The 25237-nt window shown below is 47.5% G+C and overlaps 3 protein-coding genes and 1 long non-coding RNA gene across 4 annotated transcripts; 3 read left to right on the top strand and 1 right to left on the bottom strand.

Moving 5' to 3' along the window:
• Nucleotides 1-794: 794 nt before the first annotated feature.
• LOC308171612 (leucine-rich repeat-containing protein 42-like) lies at nucleotides 795-4411 on the top strand (the record flags this gene model as incomplete). The annotated part of the gene is made up of 6 exons (XM_080546488.1): nucleotides 795-1386; nucleotides 3066-3197; nucleotides 3298-3419; nucleotides 3816-3901; nucleotides 3986-4099; nucleotides 4229-4411. Exons 1-6 carry the CDS (start codon nucleotides 938-940, stop codon nucleotides 4409-4411), a joined length of 1086 nt encoding a protein of 361 aa, XP_080402614.1. The 5' UTR covers nucleotides 795-937.
• On the bottom strand, nucleotides 4324-5497 carry LOC308171613. Its single transcript, XR_013937844.1, has 3 exons — nucleotides 5426-5497; nucleotides 4968-5023; nucleotides 4324-4860 (listed from the first exon to the last, which is right to left on the bottom strand). It is a non-coding gene; the product is annotated as an uncharacterized lncRNA (long non-coding RNA).
• A 661-nt stretch (nucleotides 5498-6158) lies between these two features.
• LOC308172264 (leucine-rich repeat-containing protein 42-like) lies at nucleotides 6159-10164 on the top strand. Its single transcript, XM_080547174.1, has 6 exons — nucleotides 6159-6680; nucleotides 8430-8561; nucleotides 8662-8783; nucleotides 9172-9257; nucleotides 9342-9455; nucleotides 9585-10164. Exons 1-6 carry the CDS (start codon nucleotides 6232-6234, stop codon nucleotides 9780-9782), a joined length of 1101 nt encoding a protein of 366 aa, XP_080403300.1. The 5' UTR covers nucleotides 6159-6231; the 3' UTR covers nucleotides 9783-10164.
• A 1864-nt stretch (nucleotides 10165-12028) lies between these two features.
• Nucleotides 12029-24090, top strand: LOC308172092 (leucine-rich repeat-containing protein 42-like; the record flags this gene model as incomplete). Its single annotated transcript, XM_080547002.1, has 6 exons — nucleotides 12029-12399; nucleotides 14125-14256; nucleotides 14358-14479; nucleotides 23036-23121; nucleotides 23206-23319; nucleotides 23449-24090. The coding sequence occupies 6 exons, from the start codon at nucleotides 12029-12031 to the stop codon at nucleotides 23644-23646; spliced, it is 1023 nt and encodes a 340-aa protein (XP_080403128.1). The 3' UTR covers nucleotides 23647-24090.
• Between the last annotated feature and the right edge of the window lie 1147 nt (nucleotides 24091-25237).

Here is a 25237-nt window from a genome sequence, read left to right as displayed (position 1 = left end):
AGTACAATTTAATTAGGTTACGTTTTGAACTAATTCGACCCAAACCAGTAGTAAACGGACGGTTCGCGTAGAGTTACTAACTTTACTAATCTAATCATCCGTCCAAAATCATAAAAGTCCATTTTTACCCTCAGTCACAGTTCTTGTAACAGCACAGCAGACAGGATACAAGCTCACTGGACTGTAAACAACTGATCAGCTCCCTCTTCCGGGTATGTTTATTTTTCAAAATAAAAGCCTAATTAATCTGATTTGATAAATCCACTGCTGACGATTTACAAATCCTCAATTTATGAACATTATTTTTGTTGACGACGATTAAAAAGGCCAACTGGGGATATAGGTAGTGGGCCGAACGCTTATCGCGAAGTTTATCTTTTTCCATCGAGTACACGATCTCTTACATACGATATTAAGTAATTCTCTTAAGTCTACAACAATTTGTTGGCAGCTGTATTTATGTCGGAGATTTTCACAAACTTGTTTTTAATCGTCTGTCTGCTCAGGGACATCGCTGGTCGCTCTAGTTGATAAACCAATCATAATTCGAGTACGGCTTCATTAGGACCCCGAAATGTAAACACTGGCTGTTAACCCTAGCAACTGACTGGATGTTAACCCTAGCAACCGCGGGAAAATAACGACAATTATTATAATTAATACAGGTGGGGGCGCATGAAAAGCTCTGTCTTGCCTAAAAGTAGTGCTTGCCTCGTAAATAAACATTGGGACTTTTATTTTGACAGCAAACAGAGGGACAGTATCAGGACGTTCGTTCATCGCCGCGCAGCTGCTGGCGCCTGGCGGTCGAAATGAACCACAAGCAGCTTTACTTACTAGTTTGACATGATTGTCTGGTGGTCGAATAATAATTTAGGTTAGAAGGTTACAATCTACTTTGGGAAGACGCTCTCGTGTTAACGACGATTTTACAAAAATGGGCGACTTTGACTCTAGCAGCACGATTTATGTCCGCGAGAGAGGACAACTTCGCCGTGTCAATGACATTGTGCTCGCGGAAACGAAGCCCCCATCTTCATCATCAATGTCGTCGTCGTCTTCATCATCACATTATTATAGAAGACATTGTAGAAGAAGAAATCATCTGGGGCTGAAAAAGGAACATTTCGTTTTCACGTACAACCAAGAAGGCAGTCTGAGATACTCGGCCAAATCGCTTTTCGATATCTCTCTGCTGTTCATCGCTGACAACATCCATCACGTCGACTCTCTCGTTGGCTTCCCAGAACAAGTGGGTGACAGACTCTTCGCCGCAGCTGAAGAAAAACTCATCTTTTCCGATCCAGATACTGCGCCCAGGGCTCTGCAAGTGTTCAGCGACGCATATGGGGAAATTGTTCTTGGTTCACTTTGTTTACGAAATAGGTAAACTCCCCCCCACCACAGCCACCTGCTTATACAGTGGGTTCGGAAAGTATTCAGACCCCCTTAAATCTTTCACTCTTTGTCATATTGCAGCCATTTGCTAAAATCAATTAATTTAATTTTTTTTCCTCGTTCATGCACACACAGCACCCAATTCATAGCTTTCATGTGACGTCACAGCATAGTGGAAACGCCCACCTGACGGGCAAAAGGCACTTTTTGCGGGCAAAACCCACGGGCAAAACCCACTTTTTGCGGGTTAATAACTTTTTTTTCCCGTGGGTTAGGAAAATAATTCCAACGTGTCCGGATAGAGTAGAAGACAGGGAATCCAACACTATTTGAATGGAGTCGATCCTCCACTCCTATCACCGTGGACACAGCAAGGAGCGAATTCCCGGATATAAATATTCCCTCGCCTCGCTGACAGCGGGAGTTGGGAGTTTCGTCCAGCAGCCGGTGAACGCCCGGTTGATCGAGTTTCATATTAAAAGTATATCTTCTCGGGGTGTCAGCGCGTTGGTTAAGAGCTCAAAATGACCGTATACTGATGGTGAATTTAGCAATAATAGTCTTATGTTTGTACCACCTCCATAACCGGTGTTATTCACGGGAAAAGCCGGTCAAGGAGGCACCCTTTGCAGGTCAATAACTTTGATTCTCCGGGGGTTAGGAAAATAATTCCAACGTGTCCGGATAGAGTAGATGACAGGGAATCCAACACTATTTGAATGGAGTCGATCCTCCACTCCTATCACCGTGGACACAGCAAGGAGCGAATTCCCGGATATAAATATTCCCTCGCCGACAGCTGGAGTTGGGAGTTTCGTCCAGCAGCCGGTGAACGCCCGGTTGATCGAGTTTCATATTAAAAGTATATCTTCTCGGGGTGTCAGCGCGGTGGTTAAGGGCTCAAAATGACCGTATACTGATGGTGAATTTAGCAATAATAGTCTTATGTTTGTACCACCTCCATAACCGGTGTTATTCACGGGAAAAGCCGGTCAAGGAGGCACCCTTTGCAGGTCAATAACTTTGATTCTCCGGGGGTTAGGAAAATAATTCCAACGTGTCCGGATAGAGTAGAAGACAGGGAATCCAACACTATTTGAATGGTGTCAATCCTCCACTCCTATCACCGTCGTGTATCTTGATAGTTCTTCATGAGTGAGGTGGTCTAAATAGTAGGCAGCCATGTTGAGCGATGTTGCTATGATACTTTTTGCCCTTCAGGTTGGTGGTTGCTAGGGAAGAAACCACGTGACTGAAAGCTATGAATATTGTCAGAAAAATACAGACTCCAAGGAAGGTGTAGGCCCATCTCAAGGATGATCAGAAGAATTGGACAGCACCTGAGTTAAATATACAAGTGTCACAGCAAAGGGTCTGAATACTTATGGCCATGTGATATTTCAGTGTTTATTTTGTAATAAATCTGCAAAAATGTCTACAAGTCTGTGTTTTTCTGACAATATTGGGTGCTGTGTGTGCATGAACGAGGAAAGAAATGAAATTAATTGATTTTAGCAAATGGCTGCAATATGACAAAGAGTGAAAAATGTAAGGGGGTCTGAATACTTTCCGAACCCACTGTATCGCCTATGTTTAAGTGAAGTAATTACTCGACTCACTACTATCAATCATCTTCATGTCATCTGCAACTGATTTTCTTTCTACAGGTTTCCCTTATTGTCTGAGAGGCTGGAAGAAATCAAAACGTTCCATAGTTTGAAGTGCCTAGATCTCTTCGGATGCAGACTGGGGGACAGTCATGACATTTTTCAACATCTCACATCCGACTCATTGTCCAGGTAAGATGATTTTAGTCATCACTAGAGCTGGTGTGAGAGTCAGTGACATTTTAAAGGTTTTCAATTGCCCTAAAGCCTTTCTATGCCATTGCTTTCTCAGAAGCCTTGTTCAGTTATTCCTCGGAGGAAACAACCTGTCAGATATGGGAATACAGAGACTGACTACACCTATCAGGATGATGAAGAGAGGACTGAGCAGCCTTCAGCTACTGGATCTGTCCTGTGAGTCACTGTAGTGTTACTCAACCGTGGGGATCCACAGGGTGTGCATGCTTTTGTTCCAGCCTGGGATAAGTTCATGTTCATGTAGATGGCCTATATCAGTAGGGGTAGTGGTGACCTACCTAGCCCTAGTGGATAGTGAGTTGGACTGGTGATTAGAAGGTCATGAGTTCACCTTCAAATCCCACCTGGGAACACCACCACTAGCGTGCCCTTGAGTAAGGCACTTAGCCTTAAATGACTCTAGGGAGACTGTCCCTGTAATCCCTAATTGTAAGTCGTTTTGGATAAAAGCGTCTGCTAAATGAAACATGTATATATATATATATATATATATATATATATATAATATCAGCAATTATGTGGGCATGATTCTATCTTTTCTCTGTTCCACAGATAACCCCATCACTGAGAGGGCAGTTGGATATCTCACATGCTTCCCAAAACTACAAGGGCTTGACATGTCGGCTACTAATGTGAAGGTAAGAAAGTTGTTTTCGGGTGCACTGTCGACCTTTCAGTTTGGCATGTAATCAAAATCAAACTGACGTTTCTTTCCCTTCCAGCTTGATACGTTTCTCAAGCAAACCCTGTGGGATGAGATGGGATTAGTTCTGTCTGAGAAACCCTTAGAGGCCTTGGATCATTCATGTTGTAAAACAAAAGGTTGGGCAGAACAGGTAAAGCCCCTCAAACTCTTGTTATAAATATACTGTACATTCAGGTAGCTGCTCTAAGTATCATGAACAGACTAAAGACAGATGCAATTCTTTTTTAATTTGTCATTTTAATAACTTTTTTATTAACAGGTAATATATCAGTGGGAAATAAGTGCGTCAGAAATGCCAACTGAGTTTACCATTCGTCCAGACGACAAGAGGGAGAGGATCCATTTTTGGAAACCTGGGGTTCAACTAAAGCCCCCCTCACAAAACGTCAAGAAAAGGCCACGTCGTCACATTCCTCCTCCTTGGGCTTGTATAGCTCAATAGCTACTGAAGCATGCGTCTAGGGTGAATTACACTCAGGGCAGGGACCAACTTCTTCCTTTTGATTCGTTTGGCTGTTAAATAGCCAGTCTTTTTTGCTTTCGCCACCCATTTGGCATTTCCAAGCTGAGGTGCCGAGGAATGTCAATACTCTTAGTATTTTATTGGCCACATTACTGAATGTCATTCAGTGAATGAAGTATGATGCACTTTTACAAATAAAGTTCTGTATTTTGTAAACATCTAGGTTCCATATCATTCACTGTCTCTGGTATTGGGGGTATTGGAGCAGGCAGTCTAGCTGGGTTTTGGACAAACATACTCGTCGGACCAATCAGAGCAGTGCTGCCGGCCATCTTTGCATAGACTACGGGGGATGCAGGTGCAGTACTGGAAGTCCACTGGAATGCATGACCACCATCCGACCCCACAGGAGGGGGGGCAGCCAGCATCTGTTGGGGGAAGATGGTTGAAATCATGAATGGCCAAGTTCCTCCAAGCTGCGATACGATACATATTTGGACACAATTTTGAGTAGAGAATTAGAACTCATGCTGACCTTGAAACTGTAAGTGGAAATCACTGGTAGACGCCATTCAGGGGATTGCAGGTTCACTGTTGGAGGAGTCAAATGCATCAACGTTTAATGACAGAATGGCGCTAGCCGATATGGAGGTGTAGCTATAGCTTGTATAATACATACTGTACAGTGGGGATGTGGGGATAATCGATGTCACTGTGATTCAACACCGAGTTGCTGTTTGAGAGGTTAGTTTAGGAAATCAAGCAACAAGTCTAAGTCACTGCCAGAACTGGCTTTGCTTCACCAACCCTCTGCCTTCCATCACACATTCATTTAGGGGCCATATGCATTTGCTAGGCATGTCACAGTACAATTTAATTTGGTTACGTTTTGAACTAATTCGACCCAAACCAGTAGTAAACGGACGGTTCGCGTAGAGTTACTAACTGTACTAATCTAATCATCCGTCCAAAATCATAAAAGTCCATTTTTACCCTCAGTCACAGTTCTTGTAACAGCACAGCAGACAGGATACAAGCTCACTGGACTGTAAACAACTGATCAGCTCCCTCTTCCGGGTATGTTTATTTTTCAAAATAAAAGCCTAATTAATCTGATTTGATAAATCCACTGCTGACGATTTACAAATCCTCAATTTATGAACATTATTTTTGTTGACGACGATTAAAAAGGCCAACTGGGGATATAGGTAGTGGGCCGAACGCTTATCGCGAAGTTTATCTTTTTCCATCGAGTACACGATCTCTTACATACGATATTAAGTAATTCTCTTAAGTCTACAACAATTTGTTGGCAGCTGTATTTATGTCGGAGATTTTCACAAACTTGTTTTTAATCGTCTGTCTGCTCAGGGACATCGCTGGTCGCTCTAGTTGATAAACCAATCATAATTCGAGTACGGCTTCATTAGGACCCCGAAATGTAAACACTGGCTGTTAACCCTAGCAACTGACTGGATGTTAACCCTAGCAACCGCGGGAAAATAACGACAATTATTATAATTAATACAGGTGGGGGCGCATGAAAAGCTCTGTCTTGCCTAAAAGTAGTGCTTGCCTCGTAAATAAACATTGGGACTTTTATTTTGACAGCAAACAGAGGGACAGTATCAGGACGTTCGTTCATCGCCGCGCAGCTGCTGGCGCCTGGCGGTCGAAATGAACCACAAGCAGCTTTACTTACTAGTTTGACATGATTGTCTGGTCGAATAATAATTTAGGTTAGAAGGTTACAATCTACTTTGGGAAGACGCTCTCGTGTTAACGACGATTTTACAAAAATGGGCGACTTTGACTCTAGCAGCACGATTTATGTCCGCGAGAGAGGACAACTTCGCCGTGTCAATGACATTGTGCTCGCGGAAACGAAGCCCCCATCTTCATCATCAATGTCGTCGTCGTCTTCATCATCACATTATTATAGAAGACATTGTAGAAGAAGAAATCATCTGGGGCTGAAAAAGGAACATTTCGTTTTCACGTACAACCAAGAAGGCAGTCTGAGATACTCGGCCAAATCGCTTTTCGATATCTCTCTGCTGTTCATCGCTGACAACATCCATCACGTCGACTCTCTCGTTGGCTTCCCAGAACAAGTGGGTGACAGACTCTTCGCCGCAGCTGAAGAAAAACTCATCTTTTCCGATCCAGATACTGCGCCCAGGGCTCTGCAAGTGTTCAGCGACGCATATGGGGAAATTGTTCTTGGTTCACTTTGTTTACGAAATAGGTAAACTCCCCCCCACCACAGCCACCTGCTTATACAGTGGGTTCGGAAAGTATTCAGACCCCCTTAAATCTTTCACTCTTTGTCATATTGCAGCCATTTGCTAAAATCAATTAATTTCATTTTTTTCCTCGTTCATGCACACACAGCACCCAATATTGTCAGAAAAACACAGACTTGTAGACATTTTTGCAGATTTATTACAAAATATACACTGAAATATCACATGGCCATAAGTATTCAGACCCTTTGCTGTGACACTTATGTATATTTAACTCAGGTGCTGTCCAATTCTTCTGATCATCCTTGAGATGGGCCTACACCTTCCTTGGAGTCCAGCTGTGCTTAATTATATTGATTGGGAAAAGCACACACCTGTCAATAGAAGACCTTACAGCTCACAGTGTAAAGTCAGAGCAAATGAGAATCATGAGGTCGAAGGAACTGACTGAAGAGCTGAGAGACAGAATTGTGGCAAGGCACAGATCTGGCCAAGGCTACAAAAAAATGTCTGTTGCACTTAAGGTTCCTAAGAGCACAGTGGCCTCCATAATCCTTAAATGGAAGAAGTTTGGGATGACCAGGACTCTTCCTCGAACTGGCCGTCCGGCCAAACTGAGCATCCGGGGGAGAAGAGCCTTGGTGAGAGAGGTAAAGAAGAACCCAAAGATCACTCTGGCTGAGCTCCAGAGATGCAGCGGGGAGATGGGACAAAGTTCTAGAAAGACAACCATCACTGCAGCCCTCCATCAGTCGGGGCTTTATGGCAGAGTGGCCCGACGGAAGCCTCTTCTCAGTGCAAAACACATGAAAGCCCGCATCGAGTTTGCCCAAAAAACACCTGAGGGACTCCCAGACTCTGAGAAATAAAATTCTCTGGTCTGATGAGACCAAAATCGAACTTTTTGGTCTTAATTCTAAGCGGTATGTGTGGACAACACCTGGCACTGCTCATCACCTGCCTAATACCATCCCTACAGTGAAGCATGGTGTGGCAGCATCATGCTGTGGGGGTGTTTTTCAGCTGCAGGGACAGGACGACTGGTTGCAATTGAAGGAAAGATGAATGCAGCCAAGTACATTGATATCCTGGACAAAAACCTTTTCCAGAGTGTTCACGACCTCAGAATGGGCGGAAGGTTCACCTTCCAACAAGACAATGATCCCAAGCACACAGCTAAAATAACGAAGGAGTGGTTTCAGAACAACTCTGTGAATGTTCTTGAATGGCCGAGCCAGAGTCCTGACTTAAATCCAATTGAGCATCTCTGGAGAGACTTGAAGATGGCTGTCCACCAACGTTCACCATCCAACCTGACAGAACTGGAGAGGATCTGCAAGGAGGAATGGCAAAATATCCCCAAATCCAGGTGTGAAAAACTTGTTGGATCATTCCCAAGAAGACTCGTGGCTGTATTGGCTCAAAAATGTGCTTCTACTCAATACTGAGCAAAGGGTCTGAATACTTATGGCCATGTGATATTTCAGTGTTTATTTTGTAATAAATCTGCAAAAATGTCTACAAGTCTGTGTTTTTCTGACAATATTGGGTGCTGTGTGTGCATGAACGAGGAAAGAAATGAAATTAATTGATTTTAGCAAATGGCTGCAATATGACAAAGAGTGAAAAATGTAAGGGGGTCTGAATACTTTCCGAACCCACTGTATCGCCTATGTTTATGTGAAGTAATTACTCGACTCACTCACTATCAATCATCCTCATGTCATCTGCAACTGATTTTCTTTCTACAGGTTTCCCTTATTGTCTGAGAGGCTGGAAGAAATCAAAACGTTCCATAGTTTGAAGTGCCTAGATCTCTTCGGATGCAGACTGGGGGACAGTCATGACATTTTTCAACATCTCACATCCGACTCATTGTCCAGGTAAGATGATTTTAGTCATCACTAGAGCTGGTGTGAGAGTCAGTGACATTTGAAAGGTTTTCAATTGCCCTAAAGCCTTTCTATGCCATTGCTTTCTCAGAAGCCTTGTTCAGCTATTCCTTGGAGGAAACAACCTGTCAGATATGGGAATACAGAGACTGACTACACCTATCAGGATGATGAAGAGAGGACTGAGCAGCCTTCAGCTACTGGATCTGTCCTGTGAGTCACTGTAGTGTTACTCAACCGTGGGGATCCACAGGGTGTGCATGCTTTTGTTCCAGCCTGGGATAAGTTCATGTTCATGTAGATGGCCTATATCAGTAGGGGTAGTGGTGACCTACCTAGCCCTAGTGGATAGTGAGTTGGACTGGTGATTAGAAGGTCATGAGTTCACCTTCAAATCCCACCTGGGAACACCACCACTAGCGTGTGCCCTTGAGTAAGGCACTTAGCCTTAAATGACTCTAGGGAGACTGTCCCTGTAATCCCTAATTGTAAGTCGTTTTGGATAAAAGCGTCTGCTAAATGAAACATGTATATATATATATATATATATATAATATCAGCAATTATGTGGGCATGATTCTATCTTTTCTCTGTTCCACAGATAACCCCATCACTGAGAGGGCAGTTGGATATCTCACATGCTTCCCAAAACTACAAGGGCTTGACATGTCGGCTACTAATGTGAAGGTAAGAAAGTTGTTTTCGGGTGCACTGTCGACCTTTCAGTTTGGCATGTAATCAAAATCAAACTGACGTTTCTTTCCCTTCCAGCTTGATACGTTTCTCAAGCAAACCCTGTGGGATGAGATGGGATTAGTTCTGTCTGAGAAACCCTTAGAGGCCTTGGATCATTCATGTTGTAAAACAGAAGGTTGGGCAGAACAGGTAAAGCCCCTCAAACTCTTGTTATAAATATACTGTACATTCAGGTAGCTGCTCTAAGTATCATGAACAGACTAAAGACAGATGCAATTCTTTTTTAATTTGTCATTTTAATAACTTTTTTATTAACAGGTAATATATCAGTGGGAAATAAGTGCGTCAGAAATGCCAACTGAGTTTACCATTCGTCCCTGCTCGGATGAAGAAGACGACAAGAGGGAGAGGATCCATTTTTGGAAACCTGGGGTTCAACTAAAGCCCCCCTCACAAAACGTCAAGAAAAGGCCACGTCGTCACAGCCCTCCTCCTTGGGCTTGTATAGCTCAATAGCTACTGAAGCATGCGTCTAGGGTGAATTACACTCAGGGCAGGGACCAACTTCTTCCTTTTGATTCGTTTGGCTGTTAAATAGCCAGTCTTTTTTGCTTTCGCCACCCATTTGGCATTTCCAAGCTGAGGTGCCGAGGAATGTCAATACTCTTAGTATTTTATTGGCCACATTACTGAATGTCATTCAGTGAATGAAGTATGATGCACTTTTACAAATAAAGTTCTGTATTTTGTAAACATCTAGGTTCCATATGAATGTCTCTGGTATTGGGGGTATTGGAGCAGGCAGTCTAGCTGGGTTTAGGACAAACATACTCGTCGGACCAATCAGAGCAGTGCTGCCGGCCATCTTTGCATAGACTACGGGGGATGCAGGTGCAGTACTGGAAGTCCACTGGAATGCATGACCACCATCCGACCCCACAGGAGGGGGGGCAGCCAGCATCTGTTGGGGGAAGATGGTTGAAATCATGAATGGCCAAGTTCCTCCAAGCTGCGATACGATACATATTTGGACACAATTTTGAGTAGAGAATTAGAACTCATGCTGACCTTGAAACTGTAAGTGGAAATCACTGGTAGACGCCATTCAGGGGATTGCAGGTTCACTGTTGGAGGAGTCAAATGCATCAACGTTTAATGACAGAATGGCGCTAGCCGATATGGAGGTGTAGCTATAGCTTGTATAATACATACAGTGGGGATGTGGGGATAATCGATGTCACTGTGATTCAACACCGAGTTGCTGTTTGAGAGGTTAGTTTAGGAAATCAAGCAACAAGTCGAAGTCACTGCCAGAACTGGCTTTGCTTCACCAACCCTCTGCCTTCCATCACACATTCATTTAGGGGCCATATGCATTTGCTAGGCATGTCACAGTACAATTTAATTTGGTTACGTTTTGAACTAATTCGACCCAAACCAGTAGTAAACGGACGGTTCGCGTAGAGTTACTAACTTTACTAATCTAATCATCCGTCCAAAATCATAAAAGTCCATTTTTACCCTCAGTCACAGTTCTTGTAACAGCACAGCAGACAGGATACAAGCTCACTGGACTGTAAACAACTGATCAGCTCCCTCTTCCGGGTATGTTTATTTTCCAAAATAAAAGCCTAATTAATCTGATTTGATAAATCCACTGCTGACGATTTACAAATCCTCAATTTATGAACATTATTTTTGTTGACGACGATTAAAAAGGCCAACTGGGGATATAGGTAGTGGGCCGAACGCTTATCGCGAAGTTTATCTTTTTCCATCGAGTACACGATCTCTTACATACGATATTAAGTAATTCTCTTAAGTCTACAACAATTTGTGACTGCTGCTGGTGTTTCTGGACACCTCTCGGAAATGAGAAAGACGTCAAATTCGTCTTTAAAGTTTTTTTTTCTTTTTTTTTCAGATTTTCGTTTTTTTAGCTAACATTCAACGCGAAGATGTGAAGTACCCACTCGTTATTTTTCCGAACAGTTTTACGTTAATTAAATAAGTGTAATCTATAACACAATGACTTCGTTTCTTGTTGATTGATGGGGATTCATTATCTTTGATGGGGATTTTCTGTGCTTAGTGATTTCCGGTGTAGCAACTTTCAAATACTCATGTCGTCTTCAATTTGTTTCCGATTTCAATGTATGATGCATCATTTGAAAGCTTACAATCTGTAGTTTAAGCACATGTAAAAAACAGAAAAATAATTTCACCTACAGGTAGTACTTTTCATTGGCCTGTGTCACATTTGTTGGCAGCTGTATTTATGTCGGAGATTTTCACAAACTTGTTTTTAATCGTCTGTCTGCTCAGGGACATCGCTGGTCGCTCTAGTTGATAAACCAATCATAATTCGAGTACGGCTTCATTAGGACCCCGAAATGTAAACACTGGCTGTTAACCCTAGCAACTGACTGGATGTTAACCCTAGCAACCGCGGGAAAATAACGATAATTATTATAATTAATACAGGTGGGGGCGCATGAAAAGCTCTGTCTTGCCTAAAAGTAGTGCTTGCCTCGTAAATAAACATTGGGACTTTTATTTTGACAGCAAACAGAGGGACAGTATCAGGACGTTCGTTCATCGCCGCGCAGCTGCTGGCGCCTGGCGGTCGAAATGAACCACAAGCAGCTTTACTTACTAGTTACTTTGCTTGACATGATTGTCTGGTCGAATAATAATTTAGGTTAGAAGGTTACAATCTACTTTGGGAAAGACGCTCTCGTATTAACGACGATTTTGCAAAAATGGGCAACTTTGACTTTGACTCGGTTTTCAAAAAATTTGTCCGCGACCGCGAGCTCGCGGAAACGAAGCCCCCATCTTCATCATCATCTTGCGGGGTGACAAAGGGACATTTCGTTTTCACTTACAACCAAGAAGGCAGTCTGAGATACTCGGCCAAATCGCTTTTCGATATCTCTCTGCTGTTCATCGCTGACAACGTCCATCACGTCGACTCTCTCGTCGGCTTCCCAGAACAAGTGGCTGACAGACTCTTCGCCGCAGCTGAAGAAAAACTCATGTTTTCCGATCCAGATACTGCGCCCAGGGCTCTGCAAGTGTTCAGCGACGCATATGGGGAAATTGTTCTCGGTTCACTTTGTTTACGAAATAGGTAAACGCCCCCCCCCACCACCACAGCCACCTGCTTATACAGTGGGTTCGGAAAGTATTCAGACCCCCTTAAATCTTTCACTCTTTGTCATATTGCAGCAATTTGCTAAAATCAATTAATTTCATTTTTTTCCTCGTTCATGCACACACAGCACCCAATATTGTCAGAAAAACACAGACTTGTAGACATTTTTGCAGATTTATTACAAAATAAACACTGAAATATCACATGGCCATAAGTATTCAGACCCTTTGCTGTGACACTTGTATATTTAACTCATCATCCTTGAGATGGGCCTACACCTTCCTTGGAGTCCAGCTGTGACTTGGACTTGATTGGGAAAAGCACACACCTGTCAATAGAAGACCTTACAGCTCACAGTGTAAAGTCAGAGCAAATGAGAATCATGAGGTCGAAGGAACTGACTGAAGAGCTGAGAGACAGAATTGTGGCAAGGCACAGATCTGGCCAAGGCTACAAAAAAATGTCTGTTGCACTTAAGGTTCCTAAGAGCACAGTGGCCTCCATAATCCTTAAATGGAAGAAGTTTGGGATGACCAGGACTCTTCCTCGAACTGGCCGTCCGGCCAAACTAAGCATCCGGGGGAGAAGAGCCTTGGTGAGAGAGGTAAAGAAGAACCCAAAGATCACTCTGGCTGAGCTCCAGAGATGCAGCGGGGAGATGGGACAAAGTTCTAGAAAGACAACCATCACTGCAGCCCTCCATCAGTCGGGGCTTTATGGCAGAGTGGCCCGACGGAAGCCTCTTCTCAGTGCAAAACACATGAAAGCCTGCATCGAGTTTGCCAAAAAACACATGAAGGACTCTCAGACTCTGAGAAATAAAATTCTCTGGTCTGATGAGACCAAAATCGAACTTTTTGGTCTTAATTCTAAGCGGTATGTGTGGACAACACCTGGCACTGCTCATCACCTGCCTAATACCATCCCTACAGTGAAGCATGGTGGTGGCAGCATCATGCTGTGGGGGTGTTTTTCAGCTGCAGGGACAGGACGACTGGTTGCAATTGAAGAAAAGATGAATGCAGCCAAGTACATTGATATCCTGGACAAAAACCTTTTCCAGAGTGTTCACGACCTCAGAATGGGCCGAAGGTTTACCTTCCAACAAGACAATGATCCCAAGCACACAGCTAAAATAACGAAGTGGTTTCAGAACAACTCTGTGAATGTTCTTGAATGGCCGAGCCAGAGTCCTGACTTAAATCCAATTGAGCATCTCTGGAGAGACCTGAAGATGGCTGTCCACCAACGTTCACCATCCAACCTGACGGAACTGGAGAGGATCTGCAAGGAGGAATGGCAAAATATCATCAAATCCAGGTGTGAAAAACTTGTTGGATCATTCCCAAGAAGACTCGTGGCTGTATTGGCTCAAAAATGTGCTTCTACTCAATACTGAGCAAAGGGTCTGAATACTTATGGCCATGTGATATTTCAGTGTTTATTTTGTAATAAATCTGCAAAAATGTCTACAAGTCTGTGTTTTTCTGACAATATTGGGTGCTGTGTGTGCATGAACGAGGAAAGAAATTAAATTAATTGATTTTAGCAAATGGCTGCAATATGACAAAGAGTGAAAAATGTAAGGGGGTCTGAATACTTTCCGAACCCACTGTATCGCCTATGTTTAAGTGAAGTAATTACTCGACTCACTACTATCAATCATCTTCATGTCATCTGCAACTGATTTTCTTTCTACAGGTTTCCCTTATTGTCTGAGAGGCTGGAAGAAATCAAAACGTTCCATAGTTTGAAGTGCCTAGATCTCTTCGGATGCAGACTGGGGGACAGTCATGACATTTTTCAACATCTCACATCCGACTCATTGTCCAGGTAAGATGATTTTAGTCATCACTAGAGCTGGTGTGAGAGACAGTGACATTTTAAAGGTTTTCAATTGCCCTAAAAGCATTTCTATGCCATTGCTTTCTCAGAAGCCTTGTTCAGCTATTCCTTGGAGGAAACAACCTGTCAGATATGGGAATACAGAGACTGACTACACCTATCAGGATGATGAAGAGAGGACTGAGCAGCCTTCAGCTACTGGATCTATCCTGTGAGTCACTGTAGTGTTACTCAACCGTGGGGATCCACAGGGTGTGCATGCTTTTGTTCCAGCCTGGGATAAGTTCATGTTCATGTAGATGGCCTATATCAGTAGGGGTAGTGGTGACCTACCTAGCCCTAGTGGATAGTGAGTTGGACTGGTGATTAGAAGGTCATGAGTTCACCTTCAAATCCCACCTGGGAACACCACCACTAGCGTGTGCCCTTGAGTAAGGCACTTAGCCTTAAATGACTCTAGGGAGACTGTCCCTGTAATCCCTAATTGTAAGTCGTTTTGGATAAAAGCGTCTGCTAAATGAAACATGTATATATATATATATATATATATATATATATATATATATATATATATTGTTATGAAGGCCCACAATTTAGAGCCAGTTTAGTTTCCCCAAATCAGCCCTATTTTGCCCCCATTATTTCCTTTATTATTTTCTATACTATTCCTGTACGTTTCATGAAGGTGTATGTATTGTTACTGTAATGTTTATGTATATGTTTAATGACGTGGTATATCCGGGGTGTGTCCGTGACCCGGATGCTAGGTTCGGTGGTGTATATATAGGGACGGAAGTGCTCTGTGAGTCAGTGTGACAAGAAGAAGAGTGATGAGAGTAACGAGAGAGAGTAACGAGAGAGAGTAACGAGAGAGAGAAACGAAAAGGTCGATCTAAGATGGCGGAGTCAGTAACACGCACACCGTGCTGAAGCTGAACCAGTTTAGCTGTGTCCCCGTTAGCTAGCCTTGCCAGCCGCCGGTTGCTACCGTTGGACTAAGCGAGACCCAGTGTGGACAAAGCCGTCGCCTTCACGAGGTGGACTGCGACCGACCGTGGATCACCGGACCTGAGCCTTCACACCTCGTCGTGGACTCCGAAGAAGCCCCTTTCCCTTCAAGTTGCTACGTCACCACCACCCCTTTTGTCTGCTGCCTTCCTCGAAAGCACATGCGAGCTCCAACCAGGCCTCAACGCGCTCCTTGCAGTCCGGGACTCTGAGCCTTTTCCAGGCTAGGTACTGTGAGTGAGTGATTGAGTGTGTGTGTGGCCGGCGGGGAGGGAGTATATATATGGGGATGTATATATCCTTTGTGTAAATAAATGTGTTTGTTCATCTTTGCTACATTACCGTGTGTTTAGTTGTTTGTATGCTAATTCCAATGCTAATGCTAATGCTAATTCCAATGCTAATGCTAACGATAGTAATGCTAGTCTAAAGGTTTGCTGGCGCCCCCTACCTCTATCCTCCTACACTGCCTATTTAGCTCAGAGTTAGTTAGATAACCAGCCCTTCCTAAATTCTACAGTCCTTTTAGCTACTCCCTGGTTACAATTGGTCCTTCGAGCCGGATAGGTTGTGTAGTGATAGCATGGCTGAGCGCAGCCAACCAGACAAGACAGTTACCCCCCCTTCTCCGCCCCCTGAGCCAGAGCCACGACCACAGAGAGTCCCGCGGTTGCCTCCGAGGTTACAGGAGTATGAGCTTGAGCTCGAAAGCTCACTGAGTGGTAGTGAGGAGCGCACTCCACGGGATACAGTGGTCGGAGAGGCCGAGGTGTCCGCCGGCGCGCGGGTGGCTAGCACCGAGACAGCCCTCAAAGAGCACCAGCCTGAGGATGAGATGGCAGAACAGCAGGGTTTTGCCGTAGAAACGGAAGAGCAGGAAGGAGAGGCCCGGTCCGACAGCGCCTGCGGGCGGAAGAGGGAGGGCCTCAGCCTTAACGATCTGCCTCCCAGTACGGCGCGCTCGAGACCTAGCTCCTGCCGTTCCGTGGCTTCCTCCCGGTCCAGGGTTTCCGTGGGCAGTTCTGCCTCTGGGGCGGATAGCCTGCACTCCAGAGGGAGTAGTGCCGCGCTGTCAGAATGTATGCGCCAACAGGCCGAGATGGCTTTAGAGCGGGAACGCCTCCAGTTCGAGCGTGAACGCTTCCAGATGGAGGGGGCGGAACGCGCGGCGGCGAGGCAGCGCCAGGAGGCGCTAGAACGTGAACGCCTCCAGATGAACGGAGCGGAACGTGCGGCGGAGAGACAGCACCAGGAGGCGTTAGAGAGGGAACGCATCCAGATGGAGGGGGCGGAACGCGCGGCGGAGAGGCAGATGGCGAGAGAGCAACTGCACGCGGAGACGATAGCGGAAGTGATGCAGACCATGCGCGACGTGTGCATCAGCAGAGCTCCGTCGGCCCGTAGCTCCAGAGCATCATCCGCACGGCCCTCTCGAGTGCCATCTCCTGAACCCCCCGCCGATGGCTCCATGACCCCCGCCATGACTGTCCAACTACAGGCCCAGCTGACCACCTGGAAGGAAGAGGACCAGGGACCCGACCGCTACGCGGCCCAGAGGGAGCCAGCGTCGCTGCCCGGGAGGGGAGCCATTCACCAAGAGCGTAGCACACCCCTAGGTCCTCCAGGGAACCAAAATGCATGCAGGCCGGACACCCAGACCGTCACTCCAGCCCCGATCATCCACTACAGGATGTTTCCCCAGGTGGAGGGACCCAAGTTCCCCTTCTTCAAGGACGAGGACAGGAGCCAGTATGTGGAACTACGCATCTGCCTAGACACGCTCTTGGACGACTCCTGCTCAGAGTCCTACAAATATGCGATTCTCCTTCAGCATGTGAGAAACCCCAGAGCCCACAACATGGTTCTGGCCCATGCCTCCGCACCGACACCTTACACCAGAGCGCTCGCCGACTTGGATGCCCGCTACGGTCGTCCCTGGAACCACGCCCTTGCTGAACTGCAAGCCCTCGAACAGCAGGCCCCCATCAAGGATGAACGGGCGCTAGATGACTTCGCGCTCCGCGTGCACACCTTGGTTGGAATGCTGAAGACGCAGGGCCCAGCTGGCGCCAGCGAGATCAACAGCACCTCCAACGTAGAGCGGCTGCTCCGCAAGATCCCACGCTTCCGGCAGGAGAGGTTCCGGCGACAGCAGCGCGTTCGTAACCCCGGGAAGTTGGGTCTGAGCATGGCTGCCTTCGCGGAGTTCCTACTGGAGGAAGTGCATGATACCAACGTAGACGCCATGGGTTACGCTGAGCCGAAGAAGGAGAGGGAGAAGGGAGACCGCTGGGACAGGCCGAGCTCGAACAGAGGACGCCCAGTAGGAGTGCTGCATACGGAGGAGGAGCCTCGGAGAGAGAGGAAAGCCCGACCTGAGGGAAGGGATTCCTCTCAACCCCCTCAAAAGGGACGGAGAGGTCCACCGCCATGTCCGTACTGCACCAGCGAGCACTGGTTCAATGAGTGCAGTGACTTCAACAACCTGAGTACCGAGGCCAAGCAGAGGTGGCTCGAGGAGAACAAGAGGTGCTGGAACTGTGGGCGCGACCATCTGGCTAAGAACTGCACCTTGAGGAGAAAGTGCAACCGCTGTGAGGAGGTCCACCTCAACATCCTACACGAGGTCTCCCTCGCCAGGTCCACCGAGGGCACCAGAAGCCCTAGGTCCGGTAGCGCACCGGAAGAGGAGACACCTGTCTACTATCTAGACCCAACCCAGAGCAGCGGCTCCAAGGTCCTACTGAAGGTGGTGAAGGTCCGACTGCACCACAACAACGCTGTGTACGACACGTACGCCGTTCTAGACGACGGGTCGGAACGGACCATCCTCCTCCAGGAGGCAGTGCGCCAGTTGGGGCTCCACGGGACTGAGGAGAAGCTGACTCTGCGCACGATACGTCGCGACCTTAAAGAGGTCACCGGGGCGAGAATCAACTTCTCTATCTCCCCGGCGGGGCGGCCGTCGGATAGATATCGGCTTCAGAATGTCTTCACCGCAGACCAGCTAGCGCTCTCCCGCTACGACTACCCCCTGGAGAGATTACGCGCAAGATATTCCCACCTACGGCGAGTAGACCTACATCCGATAGAAGGAGCGGAGCCAACCCTTCTCATCGGCTCGGACAACGCTGCACTGATCGTGTCGCTCCGTCCTCCGCTGAGAGGACCACGAGGCTGCCCGATGGCTGTTAAGACTGCGCTTGGGTGGGCCCTCCAAGGCGCTACCGAGTGGAGAGATAGAGACGGGAGAGCTACGTCATCCCTCCATGTCCGCACCGAAGAAGTGCAGACCATCAACTGCCTTCACACCAGTGTGGACTCCATGAATGCGGCGCTACTAGACAACGTCCAGAAGCTGTGGACGCTAGACGTTGCGCCCTACAAGAATGAGAAGCTCTACGTACGGTCAAAGGAGGACGTCTACGCCATAGACCTCCTTAAAGCAAAGACAGTGCGTATCGAAGTCCAGGGCGTGAAGAGATACGTCACACCACTACTCCGAAGAGAACTCATGCCAGAGTTTCGAGTATCCCCTCGAACCGTCCTACAGTGTCTGACCAGCACTGAGAAGCGTATGAGGAAGGACGAGGTCCTTGCTGCTTCTTACAGAGCGGAGATGAAGAAACTGACGGAGTCCGGTCTGGTGAAGAAGCTTGAGCCAGCCGAGGCGAACCAGAGTGCCGAGTCTTGGTACCTCCCGCACCACAATGTTCACCACAACGGGAAGAACCGAGTGGTCTTCAACTGTAGCTACCAGGTGGGGAAGCTCAACCTCAACCACTATCTTCTCCCTGGTCCGACCTTGACCCCAGCCCTCTTGGGAGTTCTGGTGCGATTCCGTCAGCAGCCGATCGCAGTCAGTGGTGACATTAAGCGAATGTTTCACCAGGTCAGGATGTTGGAGGAAGACAAGCCACTCATGAGGTTTCTCTGGAGAGAGGACCCGAGCGACCCCGACCCCTCTATCTACCAGTGGGAGGTGCTACCCTTCGGGACAACCTGCAGCCCCTGTTGCGCCACCTATGCGCTACAGACTCACGCCGCGCAGGAGACGGCACCTCCTGGAGTGTTTGACGCCGTCCATAAGAGCTTTTACGTGGACAACTGCCTCCACAGTTCGAAGACAGCCACGGAAGCCCGCCAGCTAGTCCAGGACCTGCGTGCTCATCTCCAGGAGGGTGGATTTGAGATCTGCCAGTGGGCCAGCAACGACCCGCAAGTCATCAGAGACCTCCCGGAGGGGGCCACCTCGACCAGCAGCGAGGCTTGGGTCTCTCACTCACCAGATGATGCTCAGGAGATGACGCTCGGACTTATCTGGCAGTTCCAGACCGACACTCTACGCTATCGCAATAAGCCTGCCAAGCCCCAACGCGTCACGATGAGAACGATATACAGCACTCTAGCGAGCCAGTACGACCCACTGGGATATATCGCTCCCTTCACGACGATGGCCAAGGTGCTTGTCCGGGAGCTGTGGGCCCAAGAACGAGGATGGGACGATCCTCTGCCTCGTCACCTAGAAGAGAAGTGGAAGGCCTGGGAGCAGGAACTTCCCACTCTCCAGCACATCAAGCTGCAGCGGAGCTACTTCCCTCCCTCCACGGACCTAGAGAGGAGTGTCATCACGCTACATGTATTCTGCGACGCCTCGGAGATGGCGTACGGGTCCGTGGCATACGTCAGAGCGGCAGAGCCTGGAGGTGAAGTCCACGTCTCGTTTGTCCTGGCGCGTTCCCGAGTGGCGCCGAAAAAGCAACAGTCCATCCCAAGACTGGAGCTGTGTGCTGCCCTGAACGGCGCGCAACTGGGAAGGTTCCTGCTCGACGAGCTCCAGCTACCTCTGCTGAGCGTCACCATGTGGTCAGACTCCACTACCGTCCTCCAGTGGTTGAAGTCCAGCTCATGTCGGTATAAGGTGTTCGTGGGCACCCGAGTCGCAGAGATTCTGGAGTTGACTGAGGTGAACTACTGGCGTTATGTAGACACCAAGAGGAACCCTGCTGACGTCATCACGAGAGGGGCAACTCTCCAGGATCTGGCGGAGCCCCACCTGTATCACACGGGACCAGACTTCCTACAGGAGCGGGAGTCAGAGTGGCCAGCCACGCCGGCGTTAGCCGAAGACAGAGAGGACAAAGAGCTGCGTAAGACGTTGTTCTGCGGAGTCACCCAGGTCGTAGACCCTGAGACTACTCCAGGAGAGGAGTGTGAGACGCTCGAAGAGCTGCAGAAGAGGATGTTCTGCTCCAAGGCCGGTCTACCCCTAGATACTACGCTCAGCGCCGAAGATTACACCGCGGCGGAGCTCCTGGTGCTGCAGAGTGCCCAACAGGATGCCTTCTCCCGAGAGCGGGAGTGTCTCGAGAAAGGGAAGCCGATCCCCTCGGACAGTAGACTCCGCGGCTTAGCTCCAGAGCTCGACGGTGTTCTCATTCGCGTGGGTGGCAGACTGCGCCGCGCTCAAGATCTAGACCTAGACACGAAGCATCCCATCGTGCTTCCCACTAAGCATCAGGTCACCAGATTGGTCATCAAGCACCATGATGACAAAGTGCAGCACGCGGGTGGAGAGCGTGTCTTCGCGGAGGTACGACGGAGATTCTGGATACTCCATGGACGGGAGGCGGTACGGAGATATCAAAGGTCCTGCTCGGACTGCCAGAGGTGGCGAGCCACGCCGCCGCAGCCCATGATGTCCGATCTGCCCGAGGACCGGCTGCGACTGAGACAGGCTCCGTTCCACTCTACTGGGGTCAACTGTTTCGGGCCACTCCTAGTCCGAAACCGGCGAGCCTCCGAAAAGCGGTGGGGCATCATCTACACGTGCCTGACGACGAGAGCAATGCACCTGGAAGTTCTGCACCAGCTCACAAGCGACAGCTTCCTCATGTCCTTCAAGAGGTTCACCTCCAGGCGAGGGACCCCTAAGACCCTCCGGTCGGACAGAGGCACCAACTTCGTCGGTGGTGAGGCCGAGCTGAGGGCGAGCTACGCTGCGATGACTGAGGAGGCCCGTGACAGACTCGCCTCCCAGCAAGTGAAGTTTGAGTTCAACCCCCCAAATGCTCCACACTTCGGGGGAGCCTGGGAGCGGGAGATTCGCTCAGTAAAGAACGTCCTACGTACCATTCTCGGACAGAAGGTGCCTACCGATGAGGTGCTCCAGACTGTACTAGCAGAGATTGAGGGCATCTTGAACTCCCGGCCCCTAGGCTATACCTCCAGTGATGTAGCAGATCTGGATCCCATTACGCCCAACTTCTTGCTGATGGGGCGACGAGACTCTGCACTGCCTCAGGTAGTCTACGACCCTGCAGAGCTCACCGGAAGAAGATGGTGGAGGCACAGCCAGGTGCTCGCGGACCAGTTTTGGAGGCAGTTCATACTGCACTACCTGCCGACCCTGCAAGTCAGGCAGAAGTGGACGAGGGAGAGAGACAACTTGTCCGAAGGTGCCGTGGTACTGGTGATCGACCAGTCCCTTCCACGCGCCGCCTGGCAGACGGGCAGAGTGACCAAGGTCCTGCCGGGTCCGGATGGAAGGGTGCGGACGGCCATCGTGGACGTTGGTGGTCGCACTTACACCCGACCTGTGGCACGCCTGATTGAGCTCCCTCAAATTACCAAGGACACTATCACCTCATACCTCACGCTGCTAGAGCAGCCTAGCCAGTGTGCCTTCCTTAGTTAAATGAAACCGAGGGTTTCATGGGGCGGCTGTTATGAAGGCCCACAATTTAGAGCCAGTTTAGTTTCCCCAAATCAGCCCTATTTTGCCCCCATTATTTCCTTTATTATTTTCTATACTATTCCTGTACGTTTCATGAAGGTGTATGTATTGTTACTGTAATGTTTATGTATATGTTTAATGACGTGGTATATCCGGGGTGTGTCCGTGACCCGGATGCTAGGTTCGGTGGTGTATATATAGGGACGGAAGTGCTCTGTGAGTCAGTGTGACAAGAAGAAGAGTGATGAGAGTAACGAGAGAGAGTAACGAGAGAGAGAGTAACGAGAGAGAGAAACGAAAAGGTCGATCTAAGATGGCGGAGTCAGTAACACGCACACCGTGCTGAAGCTGAACCAGTTTAGCTGTGTCCCCGTTAGCTAGCCTTGCCAGCCGCCGGTTGCTACCGTTGGACTAAGCGAGACCCAGTGTGGACAAAGCCGTCGCCTTCACGAGGTGGACTGCGACCGACCGTGGATCACCGGACCTGAGCCTTCACACCTCGTCGTGGACTCCGAAGAAGCCCCTTTCCCTTCAAGTTGCTACGTCACCCCCCCCCCTTTTGTCTGCTGCCTTCCTCGAAAGCACATGCGAGCTCCAACCAGGCCTCAACGCGCTCCTTGCAGTCCGGGACTCTGAGCCTTTTCCAGGCTAGGTACTGTGAGTGAGTGATTGAGTGTGTGTGTGGCCGGCGGGGAGGGAGTATATATATGGGGATGTATATATCCTTTGTGTAAATAAATGTGTTTGTTCATCTTTGCTACATTACCGTGTGTTTAGTTGTTTGTATGCTAATTCCAATGCTAATGCTAATGCTAATTCCAATGCTAATGCTAACGATAGTAATGCTAGTCTAAAGGTTTGCTGGCGCCCCCTACCTCTATCCTCCTACACTGCCTATTTAGCTCAGAGTTAGTTAGATAACCAGCCCTTCCTAAATTCTACAGTCCTTTTAGCTACTCCCTGGTTACATATATAATATCAGCAATTATGTGGGCATGATTCTATCTTTTCTCTGTTCCACAGATAACCCCATCACTGAGAGGGCAGTTGGATATCTCACATGCTTCCCAAAACTACAAGGGCTTGACATGTCGGCTACTAATGTGAAGGTAAGAAAGTTGTTTTCGGGTGCACTGTCGACCTTTCAGTTTGGCATGTAATCAAAATCAAACTGACGTTTCTTTCCCTTCCAGCTTGATACGTTTCTCAAGCAAACCCTGTGGGATGAGATGGGATTAGTTCTGTCTGAGAAACCCTTAGAGGCCTTGGATCATTCATGTTGTAAAACAGAAGGTTGGGCAGAACAGGTAAAGCCCCTCAAACTCTTGTTATAAATATACTGTACATTCAGGTAGCTGCTCTAAGTATCATGAACAGACTAAAGACAGATGCAATTCTTTTTTAATTTGTCATTTTAATAACTTTTTTATTAACAGGTAATATATCAGTGGGAAATAAGTGCGTCAGAAATGCCAACTGAGTTTACCATTCGTCCCTGCTCGGATGAAGAAGACGACAAGAGGGAGAGGATCCATTTTTGGAAACCTGGGGTTCAACTAAAGCCCCCCTCACAAAACGTCAAGAAAAGGCCACGTCGTCACAGCCCTCCTCCTTGGGCTTGTATAGCTCAATAGCTACTGAAGCATGCGTCTAGGGGTGAATGACACTCAGGGCAGGGACCAACTTCTTCCTTTTGATTCGTTTGGCTGTTAAATAGCCAGTCTTTTTTGCTTTCGCCACCCATTTGGCATTTCCAAGCTGAGGTGCCGAGGAATGTCAATACTCTTAGTATTTTATTGGCCACATTACTGAATGTCATTCAGTGAATGAAGTATGATGCACTTTTACAAATAAAGTTCTGTATTTTGTAAACATCTAGGTTCCATATCATTCACTGTCTCTGGTATTGGGGGTATTGGAGCAGGCAGTCTAGCTGGGTTTTGGACAAACATACTCGTCGGACCAATCAGAGCAGTGCTGCCGGCCATCTTTGCATAGACTACGGGGGATGCAGGTGCAGTACTGGAAGTCCACTGGAATGCATGACCACCATCCGACCCCACAGGAGGGGGGGCAGCCAGCATCTGTTGGGGGAAGATGGTTGAAATCATGAATGGCCAAGTTCCTCCAAGCTGCGATACGATACATATTTGGACACAATTTTGAGTAGAGAATTAGAACTCATGCTGACCTTGAAACTGTAAGTGGAAATCACTGGTAGACGCCATTCAGGGGATTGCAGGTTCACTGTTGGAGGAGTCAAATGCATCAACGTTTAATGACAGAATGGCGCTAGCCGATATGGAGGTGTAGCTATAGCTTGTATAATACATACAGTGGGGATGTGGGGATAATCGATGTCACTGTGATTCAACACCGAGTTGCTGTTTGAGAGGTTAGTTTAGGAAATCAAGCAACAAGTCGAAGTCACTGCCAGAACTGGCTTTGCTTCACCAACCCTCTGCCTTCCATCACACATTCATTTAGGGGCCATATGCATTTGCTAGGCATGTCACAGTACAATTTAATTTGGTTACGTTTTGAACTAATTCGACCCAAACCAGTAGTAAACGGACGGTTCGCGTAGAGTTACTAACTTTACTAATCTAATCATCCGTCCAAAACCATAAAAGTCCATTTTTACCCTCAGTCACAGTTCTTGTAACAGCACAGCAGACAGGATACAAGCTCACTGGACTGTAAACAACTGATCAGCTCCCTCTTCCGGGTATGTTTATTTTTCAAAATAAAAGCCTAATTAATCTGATTTGATAAATCCACTGCTGACGATTTACAAATCCTCAATTTATGAACATTATTTTTGTTGACGACGATTAAAAAGGCCAACTGGGGATATAGGTAGTGGGCCGAACGCTTATCGCGAAGTTTATCTTTTTCCATCGAGTACACGATCTCTTACATACGATATTAAGTAATTCTCTTAAGTCTACAACAATTTGTTGGCAGCTGTATTTATGTCGGAGATTTTCACAAACTTGTTTTTAATCGTCTGTCTGCTCAGGGACATCGCTGGTCGCTCTAGTTGATAAACCAATCATAATTCGAGTACGGCTTCATTAGGACCCCGAAATGTAAACACTGGCTGTTAACCCTAGCAACTGACTGGATGTTAACCCTAGCAACCGCGGGAAAATAACGACAATTATTATAATTAATACAGGTGGGGGCGCATGAAAAGCTCTGTCTTGCCTAAAAGTAGTGCTT

Source organism: Nansenia antarctica, assembly GCF_963989245.1.
Source record: "Nansenia antarctica genome assembly, chromosome: 16".
NCBI classification, from domain to species: domain Eukaryota; kingdom Metazoa; phylum Chordata; class Actinopteri; order Argentiniformes; family Microstomatidae; genus Nansenia; species Nansenia antarctica.
Note: the sequence above shows the minus strand (reverse complement) of the source record. Positions and strands in the feature narration are given on the sequence as shown.

Coding starts and splice junctions, on each gene's coding strand:
- LOC308172264 (XM_080547174.1), top strand. CDS start 6,232: ATGGGCGACTTTGACTCTAGCAGCACGATTTATGTCCGCGAGAGAGGA. Junction 9,258..9,341: donor TGTCGGCTACTAATGTGAAG/GTAAGAAAGTTG, acceptor TTTCCCTTCCAG/CTTGATACGTTTCTCAAGCA. Junction 9,456..9,584: donor CAGAAGGTTGGGCAGAACAG/GTAAAGCCCCTC, acceptor TTTTATTAACAG/GTAATATATCAGTGGGAAAT.